The sequence below is a fragment of the Chelmon rostratus genome, chromosome 3 (genome assembly GCF_017976325.1).
Source record: "Chelmon rostratus isolate fCheRos1 chromosome 3, fCheRos1.pri, whole genome shotgun sequence".
NCBI lineage: Eukaryota > Metazoa > Chordata > Actinopteri > Chaetodontiformes > Chaetodontidae > Chelmon > Chelmon rostratus.
Window position 1 is genome coordinate 23,840,849 of NC_055660.1, and position 17,624 is coordinate 23,858,472.

The following is a 17,624-nucleotide window of genomic DNA, read 5'->3' on the forward strand; positions in this document are numbered from 1 at the left end:
TGTGCCGCAGCCACTGTCAGAGGCGCGCGACCTCCTTATGAGGTCACGTGAGAACACACAGAGCCAGGAAGCAGCGGACAATAACAGAGGCAGACAAACGCTCCTTTAGTCACATGCTCCGTTTGATAATGTGCAAAGATTAAGATAAATACTCTATATTTACAGCTGCAGGTCCCAGTCCCCTAAACTGTCAGAGGTATTCAAGAATAATATAAATAAATGTGTCTTTTCCCCCGAAGCCAGTCCTTAAAAGTTAACTCAGTGCAACAGCTGGACTGCAGTGGTGGAAGAGATACTCACACCTGGCAGTAACACCACAGCTGTGTTACAAGTATTAGTCCTCCAATTAAAGTCCCTCTTCAGTTAAAGTTCAGCCATCAGCAAAATGTACATTCATTCTAAAAAGTAAACGTGCTCATGTGATAGAATGGCCCCTTTCAGAGTGTAGTGAGGTAGAGCTTTTGAATGCACCTCCAGACTCCAGTCCTCAGTAGCCACTCCCTTAATTACAGCCAGCCTATATAAGGGCTGAGTGAGCACATGCTCCTTCTTTTGGCTGCTGTTTCCTCTGAGTGATGGCTGCTGTTTGCTGCACTGGGTAGGTATGGGAGCCTTTTTCAGTTTAGTTGTCACGTTATTTCTTCCCTGCACTTTTATTTAAAACCCCTTTTTCCCTCTTAGTAAGGCTGAAGGTAGCAGTGGGGTCTGAGCCCTCTCCCTGCTGTAGTGGTCTGGTACTATAGGCGGTAAGTAGGGTTGTGCTTTTTAAACTTTCAAAAGCAGTGTTGTGAACCAGTATTAATCTCATTTTCACTTTATTATAGGTTCACGTTACTGCTGTTTTGCCCTTTTAGCATTCTTGTGTTTTGCCCCTTTAGAGTTCTTTTGTTTTGCCCTTTTAGCATTCTTCGTGTTTTGTCCTTTTTAGAGCCTTTGTGTTTGGCCCTCATTTTGTTTGGTTGTTTGGTTTCCTGTTTTGCTTTCTTGTATTTTGTGCTCAGTTTCTCATTTTGATTTGCTTTTACATCATATTGAGTTATTTCTTTGAATATATTAACACATCTGGGTTGCTGTATTTGTTAATTTTGTTATTAGTATTTGTTTCTTTTAGTGAGGTGGAGCGCCATTTTGTTGGGGAGGCTAGCTACCCCGGGTAAGGGTCCTACATATTGCATGTAAGTAAAGGCACCGGGGCACGATTGTTGAGATTGCTGTGAGGATTGCTGTGAGGTTTGCTGTGTTTCACTAGTGGTGGCACCTTTAGGCACCCCTGCATAGTCTGCCTCCCCACTGATGGCCTCTGCTCACTCTTATCCTTAGGTTATGTTGGGCTGAGTTTTTTTTTTGGGTATTTTATTATATCTCTGGTTTTTTAGAGCGTATTTGTTAAGGCCTTTTTTAGATAAGATTGCAATAAAGAAATGTTCATGATCCCTTCCAGTGTTTGTTTATTTAGTTGTAGTTTGACTAGTTAATTTTTCCCTTTTCCTTTGCAGCTTCAGCCCTGCCTGTTTATATAGATTTTCAATAAATAATTCATTTATGTAACACAATACGTCTCTGTCCTGTTTCAGAACGAATCTGTGTACCTTACTAATCTCCCAACTGTTAATATTCTTGAGGTATTTCCTGGGGTGCAATTCCCCAGGTGGCGTTGTCGGTTCTCCCCCCTCATACTACTTTGTGACCTTTCTCCCCTCACTCCGCCACAAGAGTGTTATATTATTGTTGCCTAGATATTATGCTACTGGCAATGATGTTGGAAGTATTTAGAAAAAATGGAAAACACTGCAACGAAGAAAACTTTATAGAATATGCATTGTAGATTAAACTACGTAAGAGTATACAGTCAGATTTTGAATGTAGGACATTAACTTTGAAGTTTTAATTTACATATAGATTTTGATTTACATATACAATCTTGATCTAAAAAAACTAATAATGTAAAAAGCACAATATTTGCCCCTTAAAAAATCATAAAATGATAATACTACTTATGAAATGGATGATGATATTTCCATGTTATTAAACCACACAAACATATTATCAGATTACTATTATTTTATTATTATTAGGCCAGATCACGGTTGCAGCAATAGGATATTTAATGTAGGAATCATAATCATACAATCATTGTCATTGTTTAGATTGTACATTTTTTATTTATTTTTATTTCTTTTTAATATATGTCTTGTCACAGAGGTTGAGAGTAACGCAATTTTGATTCTCTGTTTGTCTTGTACATACTGCAGAATTGACAATAAAGTTAACTTTGACTTTGACTTTGACATAATCACAACTGGTGACAAAATTCACAACTCATCTTCACTTCGCCTGTCCTATGCTGTCCCAGCCAAGCAGGCCATAAGACTGACGAGAGGATAACAGCCCCTGTACATGCAGACGTAGAGGCTGATATGAATAATATGCATATGAGGGGTAGATACGTGTTTACTGTGGTTAGTAGGTTAAAATTCCACAACCAACATCTGCCTTATGTGCCCTGTAAGTGTGAAGCTCCGTTTCAGTCGGACATTTTTATGTTCGCAGCACCATCTGCTGTCTTAAACGTAGCCTGCAGAGCAACACAGTAAAAATCAAAAGAGCATGTGAGAAAGAGACATCAGGAAATGAGGGGAGAGATAGATGCGGAATGACATGCAACAGTGTTTATAGAAATGTACGTAGAGTATTCAGTCATGAGGTAAACATGTGAATCATGGAAAGCAGTCCCTGTTGGCACAGTTTAAGGAACACCTTTTTATTTGACTTTAAATTAATTTATGGACATTTATCCTTAATGGGCAGACATCCACTGACAACACTGTGAAGAGTGAATTCTGCTGATTGTAACAAGATGTGAATAATGTTATATTATTATTATGGATTAATTCCATGATTACTTTCTCAATTAATCAACTGATTGCTTGATTTGTAAAAACTCTAAAAATAGTGAGAAATGGCGCAGCAGTTACCCAGCGCTCAAAGTGACACCTTTGCAATGCTTGTTTTGTCCAAGCAAAAATCCAAACCTCGAAATTATGAAAAAGAAATTATTCAGATGATAAAGCTGCTGGAACCATTGGCATTTTTTAATGAAAAATTACTCAAACAACTGTCAAAATAGTTGCTCTGATTCTCTGTTTTTTTGTCACTCTATCAATTGATTAATTGAGTCAGGTTTACTTGTTTATACTGTTGGGTAGTTTCATTTATATATAAAAAATCATAAATAAGTGTAGTGAGAAGAGACATGAAGTGGCATGAAAAGAAAATACTCAAATACTCAGTAAAGTAACTCAGTATACTACTTCAAATTTGTGTTTATATACACATATATACACACATATAAATATAGAAGTGTATCTATACAGACACATATATATACATACATACACATATATGTATAAAAAGAAAGAAAGAGATACTTAACATTCTCTACTTATATGTAAGCCTCCATCGTTAAAACCTTACAAAAAGATTTTATGAATATTAAGGCGTCAGGTCCTTTTGTATTTATGTATCTTCGTCACTAGGTGGCAGCATTGAATCTACAGGATATGGACCATCTATGATACTAGCTGTCAAGTTTTTGTTCTTGACAAACAAAGCCACGATGACAACAAAGCAACCACGTACTGATGGACCAGGGACGGTGGTGTGTTACCAAAGAGGTGAAATAATTACAATCAAGTTGATATGCAGACTGTCTCTTTCTTTGGAAATTCCCACTGATGTAATTCTGACTCAGGAGTCATGGTCAGAGTAATAGCACCTGCTTTTCTGAGTTGCATTGTGCCTCTGATGTGGAAAATACCTTAAATGAAAAGTCAGAATAAATTCAGGTATTCCAGTATGATGTAATACTACCTCGGATCCAAACCTGTGATATCCCTGTTTCTCTGGGAAACAATAATGGTGACGGTACCTGAAGGGTGGCGTGACAACAAACCACCAATTATAGATTTCATGTCTGAGCACACACACTCTCTCTCTCACACACACACCTGTTCACTAAAAGCTCTTTGTCATCTGTTTAAATTTGATTTAGTTCTTTCAGCTTTAAAATCACATGGCCGACGGCAAAACATGGAAACACACTGATGCTGTAACTCGACACATTCTGTGTTAATAAGATGAATGAGGATGTGAAGAAGAAACTTGTGACCTTTTATCTCAGAGTTCCTCAATTCCCCGGTCCACATGTATCCTCAGGCCTGTCTCTAATGCGTTTATGAGCCGATTAGCAAAATGAAGTGAAACCTGTGTTTATGATGTATTCTCAGTTACCATGGTTATGAACCTCTAAATCTTTTCAAGGACGAATTTATGCACCTAAAGTCACAACTTCCACATCATATCAACTTCTGTCCTGTCCTCTTGCAGACACACGGCTCCTGTCAAAGCATTGTGGGCTCAGTTGATCCAAAAGCCAGATTAGAAAGCCCAGAGGGATGCCGGCTCACAGTGAGGCCCTGAGGAGGAGAAAAAACAGTACGTTATCTCTTTTCTCCAGGCTAGATCCGGCATAATGTAACAACTTAAAACCCTCAGACCATTGTTCACACAGTAAGAGGTCTCTGTCAGGCCTCTGGGGCCAGTAGCGGTCGTGTTCTCTCACAACAGTCACATTAGCCAGCAGCACATGAAACAGCTGTCTGGCAGGAAACCACGGAGAGAGGAGAGTTTACTCGTATGTTCATTCACGTTTGAATAAAATTTTAGGATGATTATTTAAAGGAAACATCTCTCTTTTCTACATGTTTCCAGCAGGCTCTTGTGTGGTTGAGGAGAATATGATGCCTGAGGGGAAACTTGCAGAAAAGCCGCACTCACGAGCGGCTTTTAATCCAAACGTGCCGCACAATAAATGCCATAACCATCCATAATTTCAGGAGGCTAACGCCTGGGAAATTGCATGCGTGTAGTGTGTGAGCGCGCTTGTGCGTGGATGCGTGTGCGGCCGCACTGGTTGTAAAATGATCCCTCCCACTCCTCGCTGGTTCGTCGTGTAGAGGAGGGGCGAGGATGAGGATGAGGAGGAGGAGGAGGGAGTCGAAGCAGGAAGGAAGGCAGGCAGAGAGGGAAGGGAGGCAGGCTGTGAATGCTAACAAGCTCCGTCGTAATCACACAGCTCCGTAGGTAGGGTTCGAGAAAACGTCTTGCAATGGAGAGGAACGACGACCACTATTAAACACCTACTATGCGCCAGTGCCGCGTTCGCCCTGTGCGCGTGCAGCAGCCTCACCGTCGTCGGCACGTTCGATCAGAAAAACCGTCTTTTTCCGCTCAGTGAAATGTATCGCGACTGCTCGGGATTCACATTCTGACAATGGAGATTGAAAATATCGTGGCCAACACGGTTCTCCTGAAGGCAAGGGAAGGTAAGCACAGCTGAATGGTAAAAAAAGGAGATAAATTAAAATGTGTGTGTTTTTTTTTTTCTTCTCTCTCCTCCACCTCTACGACACGGCCGTGGACGAGCTCGAGCTCTCGGCTGTCCTCCTTGGGATTTATACGCTCTGTGTGTGTCTCCCATCCCTGCGCAGCGCTTTGTCTCCGGGCAAACTCCAAACATATTCCGTTGAAATCAGCTGTTTGTACGCTAACGACACACACACACACACACTCACACACACACACACTCGCCGGCAGGTTACCAGCAGGCCCAGCGGGCTGGAGATGAACAACGCAGGGAGTGTTTGCAGCATCGCGCTCGCGCGGCGGCGTCGCATTAGCGGCTGTCGAGCGGATTTTTTCACACGAGCGCCGCTGGTTTTTGAGGATATTTACCGTTTACGGCGACGTGAGGGATATTTAATGGCATTCACGTCACATGGCGTTGAGTGTGGAGCAAAAATCTAGCTGCGCAGTGGGGCTCAGCACAGCCTCGTCTTACCTGTCATTGTGGGTTTCGGTGTGTTTAAAGCCCAATTAGGAATGTGAAGTGAACGTGTGGTGTTATTTGACGCAGAAATGTGCCGTTCGGCTGTTTATTGAGCTGCTGGGAGGAAGGGGTGATATTACAGCGGAGGTTTTAGATGCAGTGGGAGGCTGGAAGGAGGCCCGGCGTGTACCCCGGCGGCCCAGGCGCTGCAGCCCCGGGTGTGCGCGCTGCTGAGTGGGCCGGTGATCCCCGCAGCAGCTCACCTGGAGGTGGAGAAGAGGCGAGTATCCATCTGTTTTCCAGGAGATGGCAGAGCAGAGAGGCTACTTTGTAGCCAGTGAGTGGGCGCAGGGTGGGTGTACAACACTATCAGCTGCCAGAGGAGGGGAAAAAGGTGTTATTACTGCTCAACGATTTCTACTTGTATGTGTTTTTTTCCCTCCCGCTTCGTCCAATCGGATTTGACACCAGCAGAGAGGGTGTACGGCCTCCGGGGCTGCTGTACGAGTCGATCTCTTTTATTCCACAGCGGAGCCGCTCGCAGTGCGTCCGCGGCTCGGGGGTCGCGGCTCAGCGTGCGCATGCAGAGGCCTCCCCCCCCCCAGCTCATGGGTCGCATTATATTCGGACTGCGTCTCAGTTCCGAGACCAAGCGCCAGCACTGCTGTGAAATGGATTATTCACAGCAGCGGCGAATCCATTTCAGAACAGCAGCTGCTCCTTCCGAGGCGCCAGGCTCTCCTTTACCTGCCGTTAAATGGTGCTCGGCGTTACCGCGAGCGCTACCCCGTGAGGTCGTTGCACATTGATCGCATCCACGGGCTCAGTGCCCGTCAGTGTCCGCGGTCTGTCATCACCGGAGGCTGCAAAAAAGGCCCTCAGTGGCGAGTGCGGGTGTGTGAGAGAGTGGAGGGAGCCTGGTAGGTCTCAAGATGTGGCCCAACTTCACCGTAATGTGCTGATATGGTCGGACTGGGCCTGAGATGTTAGTTGATGAAGCAACAAATAGCTTATTATCATTTTTGACAAATCATTTGAGTCGTTCATCAAGTTTAAATACAAACAAGCTATTTGTTCTCATAAGTTGTGAGAACAAATAAGTTTTGCACTATTAAACAATGAATTGAAAATGTGATCAATAGATTTATCATTGGAGAAAACAATCATGTCTTGTTTCAAACATGTCAGTAAACAGTCAGTGTTGTGTTTTTTTTTTTTATATTTCTCCCTGCTATACCATTCACTGTGTTAATTAGCGCTCAGATTAAAACATCTAATGGCTCCCAATTTATCCCTTTAAGGTGCACAGGAGACTAATTAGATTTTAATTAGCCTTTCCAGAGGTGGGTGTTTGCAGCTGTCAAGTGTTTCACTATGCCACAGTGACAGTTGTCAACGCTGGCAGCTGTCGGGGGGAACCCCGTCTTTAAAACAAGTCCTGCAGATCAGAGGCCAGCAGCCTTTTTTATTCGAGGATCCCCCTCCGGTCACCTGCGTGCTACATGGCGTGAAAGCCCCTGCACGCAGGAGACGGGTGGCAGTCGACCAGCTGCATGGGCTGCAGCCACTGAGTCAGCAAGAGTTTGCCCTGCTGATGTGTCCTTCAGCAAGACATTAAATCAGTTGTTGTGGAACTCTGACCTGGCTGTGGAGACGGGAAATGACAAGCAGTTTCCCAGCTTACTGTTACATTTCGTGCTTAAACAATCATAGTTTGTTTGTCGATACAGAGCACTCTCCATCCCAGAATTCACTCCTGATAATAAAGATCTGACACTTGTCTCTTAGTGCCTACAGAGCATTTGACCGTGGTCACAAGATGCTCCTAACGCTCGCCTTTTTGCTCGACTTTTTTCACACCTGTTGATGTGAAACTGGGTGGCCAGGGTGTGATTGGGTGTGTCCAGCCTGCCACAGTTGAAATGACACGTCAAGGGAAGTGGTGATGTCGAGATGACACTGCTCCCGCTACTCCCCGGCCCGGCCTGTGTGAAATCTTTTCATGCATTTGGTGCAGAGCGTGGAAAGGAAATCCACCTTATTGCCACAGCTCTCCTGAGGACGTATCAGAACATTTTAGAGAGGGTGTTTGTGAGAATACCAAGAGGATAACTTTTGGCATAGATGCAGCCAACAGTTTATGCGGATGTAAAAGCTCAGCCAAGCATCCAAGAGTTATTTTCAACATGATTCCACGTGCTCTCATACACAATAAAATCAGGAGTATCTCATCAGTAATTGTGCTGATGCTCTAAACCCTTTTCACAGTAAGCAGTACCCATATTCAGTGTTTGTCTATACATTGTTGAATTTGACTGATGCATTAGAGGGCCCGTCTCTGCAGCTACAGTATTTATCATAGAATGTATTGATGCATATATTGGCTGATATTCACAGAAAAGCGTAGTGCATAGTGCAGTTAAAAGCACTTGAGATCATTTAGAAACAGCGTTATCGTAGTTTGCCCCGCAGACTGCACTGTTTACAATACTTTGCAGCACCTGAGTTGGCACAGCACCCTATTACAGCGGAGCAGATGGCGGTGTGAAGTCTGTTGAGAAAAATTATGTTTACTCTTCAGCTGTAAAATATCCTGCCTCCATTACATGTATTTGTCAGGGCTCTTTAATAACCGAACTGGAGGGTCCTTTTGATCAGTTTCACATCAAAAAGACGGTTTGTATAAAACGGGAAACAATTGTTGATACAAACTGTTAATGTTTCTCGTGGCTGAATGTGCAGTTGTGTCTCAATTAGAAAGCAAGCTGTGCCGCTGAACAGCCCTGGAGAATTGATATGGTAATGCTGGTAATGTATCGATGTAAGTTTAAGTTTTCAACATTTGCATTAAACAAAAGTGTCTCATTGCCTCATAAGTGTTGCAGGTTGAAATCAAAATTTTGAGCTGGCACCCACTCAGTTCAGCTTTGATAGAGAAATATGTCTGTGCTCAGAGGCAGGGGAGGTGTCCAAAGGACAGAGAGGAGTGTCATTAAGCTTCAATGCAAACTTGTAAGCAACAGGCACATGAACGTCTCACCACATATTACATGTCAACACGCGTTTTCATTATCAAATGCAAAGAGTGGCTGCACATAAAGAGCGTTTCACCCCTCTTCACCTCTCTTCCCGGAGTCCAATTCCACTAGATGTGTTTCTGCTGTCTTTCATCATTCCTTCTGTCTTCATAAAAAGGAAGGAATGTGGACAGTCCAGTGCTCCCTGAAGAAACTTTAGTCCTGCTTACGTAACTCGTTTCCACCTTACAAGTTGGAAGCTTTGAAGCTTTTTTTTTTTTTGCCATTGAACATTAGAGGTGTAAGTGGATATACCTCTGCTGTGCTCTTTGCCCCCTCTCTGCCAGCCTTCAAATTGTAGGCTAGCAGGTCCGCTCAGACCACTTGTGAGGGTTTGCCTGTGACGTTAGCCAGCGTAGCTTTATTAGTTTTGTGGTCATAGCTGGGCTAACACTTGTTGTCATCACTCTGGGGTGTTTCCTCCAGCTGAGGCTCATAAAACACGTTGCTTTGTGACTGTCCCTTGATGTGGGACTCATTTTACAGTTATTACACCCACAAATGGGCTGTGCGGAGAACGAGACGCAGTGTGTTGCATACGCAGTTCTGCTGCATGGCATTAGCTGCGGCGCTTAGCTGGGTGGCTACTGGGATGCTCATTAGCACAATTTGCTGGCAGGCTGACTAAGCATGAAGAGGCACTTTTTGAGGCACTATGTGAACATCATAGGGACGTTGTTCCAGCTGCCTTATTAAATGTTAAATGGGCGTTCTCCCTGTGAGAACCCAGCTGTCAGCCTGACTTTAACAATGTGTACGGCCGAGTGTATTTACAAGTTCTTATGGTTCAAATAAAGATTTTGTTCCTCCAAAAGAGTTTTTAGAGGTCTGGCAGAGACAGAGTCTAGAAGTAGAAGTAAGTGTATTCACTGTCGGAGGTCCTTCACGCTTTATCAGTTTGACTTTTTAAAACATTCCTAGAGTCACAATTTTGGCGTCTGCCCTTGGTTCAATTTTATGTCAGTCCTGCCTTCAAATATGACTTTAAAGTGTTGTCTTATCAAAGATAATCTTCAAGGTGTAATATGTGCTATGTGTTCTCCACCCAAGGGCTCATGGCAGTTTGTCCTCTTACACACTGGAACTCTGCGCGTTGAGCTCAAGTTTAGTCTCACCATGTTCCCTTGCCGTCCTCCCCCCACCCCTTCTCCCTCAAGACGCTGTGAAAACAAGGGTCAGTTTTCAAGCACGTCTCGGCTGGATTTAATGGAATATCTTGAACACAGAGAGATGGGGCAGGGGAAGGAAAGGTCTTGCAAAACACCCCAGCGCGCTGCTGGAATGGCTACATGTTTATGTGCGGCGTGTGTGTGCACGCGCACGCGTCTTTTCTGCTCATGTGAAAGACTGCATGTCCGACCTCGTGTGAGACCCAGCGTCCCCCTCCGCCACCTCGCTCGTTTGTTGTCATGTCCGGGAATTTACTGTGATGTTGTAATGTTGTTCATATTTTTACACGTGACCCACGCCTTCTCTCAGGGCCATATGGAGAGAGCGAGGGAGAGAGGTCTGGCCATAAAGAATTAACGAAGGCATAACAAGAGAAGAAAACTGTTTATATGGGGGAGGGGTGGAAGAGGCTGAAGTCAGAGAGAGGAGGAAAAAGGGGAAGGGGACATGTGAGAGAGGTGAGGATTAGAGGAGGGCAGTGCTGCCTGATATTCACATGTTTCTCTTTTTCCCTCCCTCTCTCAGCTGATGTGTGTCTTTCAGTGCGAGTATACAGACGGATTACCTTATGCAAACACTGGGCCTTTGCTTTGAATAGGCAACACAGATACTCGCAGCTAATGTTTTCCTTATCAGGGGCTCCTCCAGCCAATCGCACACTGTATAGGGGAGCGACTGGGAACGCAGCAGGCCATTCATTTATCATGGCCAGGCTTCATTGTGCCCATGTGCGTGTGCATGCTCATATTACAATGGGCCTAAACTGCACATGACCCCCCTCTCATTTCCTACCATTTAAGTCATGTTTTTGGGAGGGCGCCGCAGCCGTCCGCTCCGAACCTCCACCGCAACCTGCCGCAGGGTGGGGGTCAGATCCGACGAGGCATGGGCTGGTACCAAATATTCAGGGCACGATTACCAGCGCCAAAAATATCCTGGTAAACAGTGTTATCTGTGTTTTGAAAGTTAGAGAAAACGCTGCTGGTGCCAAAATGTATTGCAGTCACTTACCAGCATGTGTGGCTTTTCACCTTTTCTCCTCTAGTTTTCTTTTGCTTTTCACTGACCCTGATCTTTGACCTCCATGCTGCTTTTTTAAAGTCACCTCAAGGAGTCAAACCTCCTTGCACCGATTAAAGGTCCCTCTGTGGACGAGTGCGGCCGAACTGTAAGAAGCACATTGTGCGAAGATGTAAATACTGGCTGCTTGCTGCCGTGGTCGGTCTGTCGCTGTCACAGTCGAGCTGGATTTTCTGGCCTTGTGGCTGTTATTCTGAGTGTCAGCATGTGACATGTGTTCATCAGATGGCTGAGCAGCTTCTCCCATATGGCGATGCAAAATAAAGACGGGTTGTGAAGACAGCAGTGCCGCGCGGCTCCGTGTTTCACGGTAACATCTGAAAAAGCTGGGAATCACAGCAGCAAGTTGCCAGTGATGCTGTTTCCCCTTCCAAGTGTTTTTATTTCATCACAGCTAGTTCTTTAATTTCCACAGAATGACTGTTTGTTCGCTGATTACGGATGCGATGATGTTTCTTTTCTTGATTAACCAGTTAATTGCTGGGTCTGTAAAATGTCTGCAGTTGCCACATCTCATGGTGGCTTTTTAAAATGTCTTGTTTTGTCCCTCCAACAGTCCAAAACCCAAAGACATTCATTTTATTATCATACAAGAGTATGAAAACCAGAAAATATTCACATTTAAGAAGCTGGAACCTTTGAATTTTCAACTAAAAAAAATGCTCAAAATGTCAGAGGTTACAGCTTTTTAATCTCGGTAAACTGAGTAACTTTGAGTTTTGGACTGTTGATCAAACAGAACAAGACATTTTAAGATGTCACCTTGGGCTTTAGGGAATAATGATTTTGTGATTATTCACCACTTTTTAACATTTTATAGACCAAGACTTAAGTAAATGATTCATGAAAATGATCAGTAGATTAATTATAATGAAAATAATTTTAGGTTGCAGCCCTATGAACGATTATTTCATTATCATTTTTTTTGTGAATTAATTTTCTTTTTAATTGGACTCAATCAGTTGATCGCTGCAGTCTCATAGTAGTTCACAGAACCACTTCTGAAAATACACTTGCATTCTGTGAGGGAGTCACCTAAATACACCACATAGTGTGAACTTTGTCTTGCACCCTGGTTGCATTGTTTTATTAAGCTTGTCAATTTTTGCTGCCTTTAATATACAATTTTAAGAAAATGTTCAACTTTGTGTTCGTTTGGTATTTCACATTAAATTAAATTAAAAGTTTTCTTCCATAATTTCTTTTTTTCCACTTTAAGTGTTTGGATGTGAAATAAGTCATGAACTCAGTTTGAACTTTTGGCTTTCTGAAAAGTGAATCTCAGCTTTGACTCTGTGAAGGCTGCAGGACCTCTGAAGCGGCGTTGGGGCGACTCGCCCTGAGATGATTCTTCCACAGTCTACTGTTTGACCTCCAGTCTGACTCCTTCTCCCACTTGAGATGAAAGGGAGGACGGGGAGGATGGGGAGAACGGCATATTTGGGACGACGTTGCACTGTATTTGGCCTTCACGCGCATTAAGAGCATGTGAGAACTGCAGCCGATCGCAGGGGAGGAGAGCGGACAGAGACAAGAGACAGAGGAGAACGTGCATTCATACAGTAGCTCAGTCCAGACACACAGAGACATACAAACAAAAGCTGCACGAAAATACTCTCTGTCTACTCCCTGTCTCTCTCTCGCTCTCCCTCTTTGTGTATTTCCTTTTCCCATACTCCCCTTTCTTAAATACGTTGAACCGGTCAGACTTGAAAATGGAGGAAACGCACCAAAATACACCCCAGACACGAAAAGTAAATGGCACTGCTCTTGGTGATTCCTACTGTAAAGAGTGCTGCTCGTCAGATTAAAGTGATGGGTAGTGATACCCCAGAAACTTTCTGAATTGTTGCTCCAGAGACTAATGCTTCATCAGATGTGTTGCACTGCTGCTGCGTGGCACTGTGCGTCTCCTTTAAGAAACAACAGACTGTTGGATTTTATCAGCAAAGAACAAGAGGACCTCGAGTTGTTCCAACGGAGATGGGTGTGATGTTTGGTCACCCATTCATCTGTGGCCAAAGTGTGTAGCAGTTTTTTAAGGCGTTTTTTTTTTGTGGTGTTTTGCTTGTGTTAGATAGTAGAGAACAGAGAGCGGCAGGAAACAGACGGAGGGGGATGATGCTGGCCCGTCGTGGTAGCATGTTACACGTCTTAGACTGCTGTGCGACCAGGATGACCCCGCTGTCTACAAATCTCTGAAGGAAAAAGGAACGTGCATCCTCCTCTTCGGCTCATGAACCGACAACGGCCTTTCCCGACGTGCTCCGGGTTTCGAATCTCGTCGCTGCCGCACACACACGCGCAGGCCTGCCCTGAGATCCTGCGCGATGATCTCAGCGCTGGCTGCAGCTCGGCTATGAATGAGCGAAGCTGCTCTGAAGTCGGTGTTTATGGAGGGCCCCGTTCTCTCGGAGGGGAGAAGCAAAGTTAAATAAATACTTGCTCCATCCTGTCTGCATTAAGGGCCTGCACACATGGCTTTGACGTCAGAGTGACATTAAACAGGGTGGGGTGGCCCAGCCAGCTCCGACAGGCACGTGCACACGGGCGCACGCACTTGCATACACACGCGCGCTCTTCCATAGCTTGCTATTAAAATCCCTGTCTTTCGTTTCTTGTCAGGATCCTGTGTCTATTTTGACATTTTCCTCACTTTTCTCTCTCTCCCCAAGTTTAGGTGACATTTCTCGCATGTCTTTTGTACAGTATGCAAGTGTTTTCGCCTTCAACCTTTATTGGTGCGACAGTACATGTCTCAACACTTATGTTCCCTCTATTGGTATCAGCGTCTGACAGGGAAGATGTTAATCTCTGACAGTTTGGTAGTTTTTGTTGAGCTTGTTTGACTGTAGTCATCAATCACTCTGTGTTTTTGGCTGGCGTGAGTGCAAGGATTTCTCCTGCAAAATAACCAGCCAGGTGCAACTGGTTATCATTAGACAGTGTGTACGATAGCCCATCCAACATTTAACTCCACATTTATCTTTGCTGCTCTTCCTTTTTTTATTTATTTTTCCCTTTTGCCACAACGGAGAGAGCACATTTTTGCGCATGTGCTTGTACGGCTACGTCTGTGTGCTAGTGTGCGCCCTGCAGCTCCACAACAGGTCTGTCAACATGCCTGTCAACAGTCAGCAGGGATCCTATAAGCTTCGTAACGATGTGTGTCCCTTTCTTGAATGTGTCGTTCCTATGACTTGTCCAAATAAATGATGACAGCTTTTAGTCATCTGCCTTGCCAGTTTTTATAGAGGCGAGAGCATCGACACGCTATGCTTGTGTGTGTTGGTAATGTGTTGTTTTGCAGGTGTTTGACCACAGTGACCGCCCGTGTGTGTCAGTGTTGAGCTGGCGCATGTCACCAGCCGCCGTCTTGTGAACTTAAGGGCAGGGGATTTGCCTCTCTGTCATCCTCAAACTGTCACAGTCTACATGGATCGCTGGAGCTCGGCCGAGTTTGTTTGCTCAGTGTTTCAAAAACTAGTCAGGATTAAATCTGCTGACTTTGACACCAGATATGTGTTTCTGCAGCATGGCTTTTCTGTTCTTAACCTGACTCCTGCACTAATTTTACCACTCAATAAAAAATAATTTTTGTATTTTAATGATAAAAGCCCAGGAGCAAGAGATGCCTTGTGTGACATTGGCAATGATCAAATGACAACAGTTGGCTTTGAGTGCCCTGTACTTTACTGGGGTGAATGTGGATGAGACATTGTTGTCATTGCAAATTGGAATCACAAGATTAGTTGCAGTTTTTGAACTGCTGCATTATTAGCGCAGTATGTATGTTTCTGTGTCAGATCTCAGGTATCATATCAGATGGAATATGACTGCAGCAATTGAGATAAAAGCAATGGAAAGGGATAGCGCCATGACATTCAGAAATATTGTTACATGGTAGTGAGAGTTGTTGCTCCATCAGATGTCTTGCATTGATGCCGTTGGGGGCTTTCTGTCCCCTTTAAGAAATAACAGACTGTTGGATTTTATCAACAAGGAAGAAATTTTGCTGTAAAATAGCTGAGTGTGATGTTGGGTCATCCACTCGGTCTGTGGCCAAAACCTCTCAAACACGGCACTTTTGGTGGCATTATGCTTTTGCTCTTGGCACCATCCAACAGCAGCTAATATTGACAACAATGATAGACAGCCCCATCTTATATTGTACATATGTCCTTAGTTCAGTTACATTCAAATGCAATCTGATAAGAAAATGTTGGTTTCAGATTGAGTTAAAAAAAAAGTAAAATGATAAATTAGAAATATATATAATTATATATGTAAGTATCAGGTTGATATTGATTTTCTAATGAATTATTTAGCCAGAAATGTCTAAACTTGTCTTTTGTCTGACCATGAGTATAAACACTGCAGAGAAATGAAAGTTATTGTACAGTGATGCAACAATAAGCAACGAAAGCAGATTCTCATTATTTAGAAGTTATAGCCAACATAATCTATGTGTTTTTACCAGATAAATGAGGATCACCAGCTTCAGTCACGGGCGCGCTCTCACACAAACACACATGCACGCTGATACTTCTATGTAAGCCAGTGATAAGAAGAAGTTGCCTCTTTGAACGACTGCCACACTCGCTTAAAGCTGCAAGTTTGCAAATGAAAGAAGCATCTCAACTGAATGCTGACTTCTCCATCATCAGTACTCTGTCTGTCCTCAGGGAGTAAATACCTCAGTTCACCCCCGATGAGACCATTTCTCTACACACTCTCTCTCTCTATCACACACACACACACACACACACACACACACACACACACACTGTTGGAATGAGCATGTCAGTCAAATATGGAGTGACCCTGATCCTCTGAAGAGGGCTGTTGTGCCTTGAGGTCGTTCACCCCTCACATCAGGGTCATCTGATCTGCTGAGAGGACTGACCAAAGTGTGTGTGAGTGAGTGTGTATGACATAACTGAACATGAGATTTAAGTTGTGTGTGGCTAATGTTTCTTCACTCTGTGTGTGTGTGTGTGTGTGTGTGTGTGCGTGCGCATGCGTGCATGATGATGTGTGCGCGCCCCATAATCCTCGAAGCTGTCAACATTCTTCACCACATGTTCTGTCATGATGCATAGAGGCGACTGGTGAGATGAACCAGCTGTCCCTGCCTCTGGTCACTGCAAGGTCAACATGCTTGTGCACACAATGCACACACACACACACACACACACACACTCTAGCTGGAAGTCTTCTTGTGTGGAAAATGCCAGTTGTTGGATGTGGTTAAAGACTCTGAGTGCTGTGATTGTGTTGTTCGATGGGCTGATTTAAATCTCTGTGTCTCAGGTGGAGGAGGGAAGAGGAATGGTCGCAGTAAGAAATGGAAAGAGATGCTAAAACTCCCCCACATCAGCCAGTGTGAGGAGCTACGCCGCACCATCGGTAAGAAACTGGGAGTGTGTGTGTGTGTGAGAAAGAGGCAGAAAGATAACGTGCCATGCTGTGTCGTTGGGGTGGGTCTGACTGCAGGAGGAAGTTCGGATTGGACTTCCTTCCTGTTTCTACCCGTCTCCACCCACAGTTACAGGCAGGGGACAGGAAACTGTGTGTGTGTGTGTGTGTGTGTGTGTGCGTGCGCTTATGTGTGTGTGTGTGTGTGTTTCTGACTCAGGGAATCCGTTTGCACAGCCGTTTCTTAATCTCATAGTCTGTTTTAACATTACGTGTGTGTTTCAATGACTATTTATCTTCTCACGCATCAAACCAAAACGTCGTGGCTCCTGCTCCCTTCCTGTCCTCCACATCCAGGCTTCACTTGAAATCAGGGGCAGGATTCTCTCTTTGTGGCCCAGACATGTGCTCTACTCCTGGGCTACATATCCAACCCCCTGGTCCTCTGAATGCCACAGCACTCCGAGAGTGTGTGTGTGTGTAGGTGCCTTTGTGCGTGTGTGTAATAGTGCGTCACAGCTATCTCTGCCAGAGATTGCAGTGCTACCCTCCCCCACATGCTCTCCCTCCCTCTTTTCTGTCTCCATGCCTCCCCCTCCCACTATCTGTATCTCTCTCCCTCCCTCTTTCCACCACTTCAGAGCAACATGAGAGTGGCAGAACAGGACAGTTATGGAGGGAACGAGTGAAAAACCGAAATGGAGAGAGAGAGAGGCTTTTACAGCAGGAAGAAGGATTGCTTAAGGAGAGGAGAGAGTGAGAGAAACAGCAGGAGCAAAGGAGGGAGGCTGAGTGAAAGAGATGCAGATGCACATACACTCCCTACGGTGATGTCTCCTACTCAGCGTAAATTTTGTTCCTTGTCGTTTTGTCTTCATATTACAAATCATCACTCACAGATCCAATTATCATAAACTTGAACGTGTCTGTTGTCAGCGGTGATGGATTACCTGCCTAAAAACAGCACATTAATGCCACCTGAAGTGCGCACT

General features: G+C 44.4%; 1 protein-coding gene across 2 annotated transcripts in view; it reads left to right on the forward strand.

The window, feature by feature from the left end:
* The first annotated feature begins 5,094 nt into the window (after window positions 1–5,094).
* The window catches only part of grk4 (G protein-coupled receptor kinase 4), a 38,829-nt gene continuing 26,299 nt past the window's right edge, over window positions 5,095–17,624 (forward strand). For both annotated transcript variants that reach the window (XM_041966721.1, XM_041966720.1), the window contains exons 1-2: window positions 5,095–5,384; window positions 16,528–16,623. In XM_041966721.1, coding sequence (XP_041822655.1) covers window positions 5,333–5,384; window positions 16,528–16,623 — 148 coding nt within the window. In that variant the 5' untranslated portion in view covers window positions 5,095–5,332. The remainder of the gene's footprint in view (window positions 5,385–16,527; window positions 16,624–17,624) is intronic.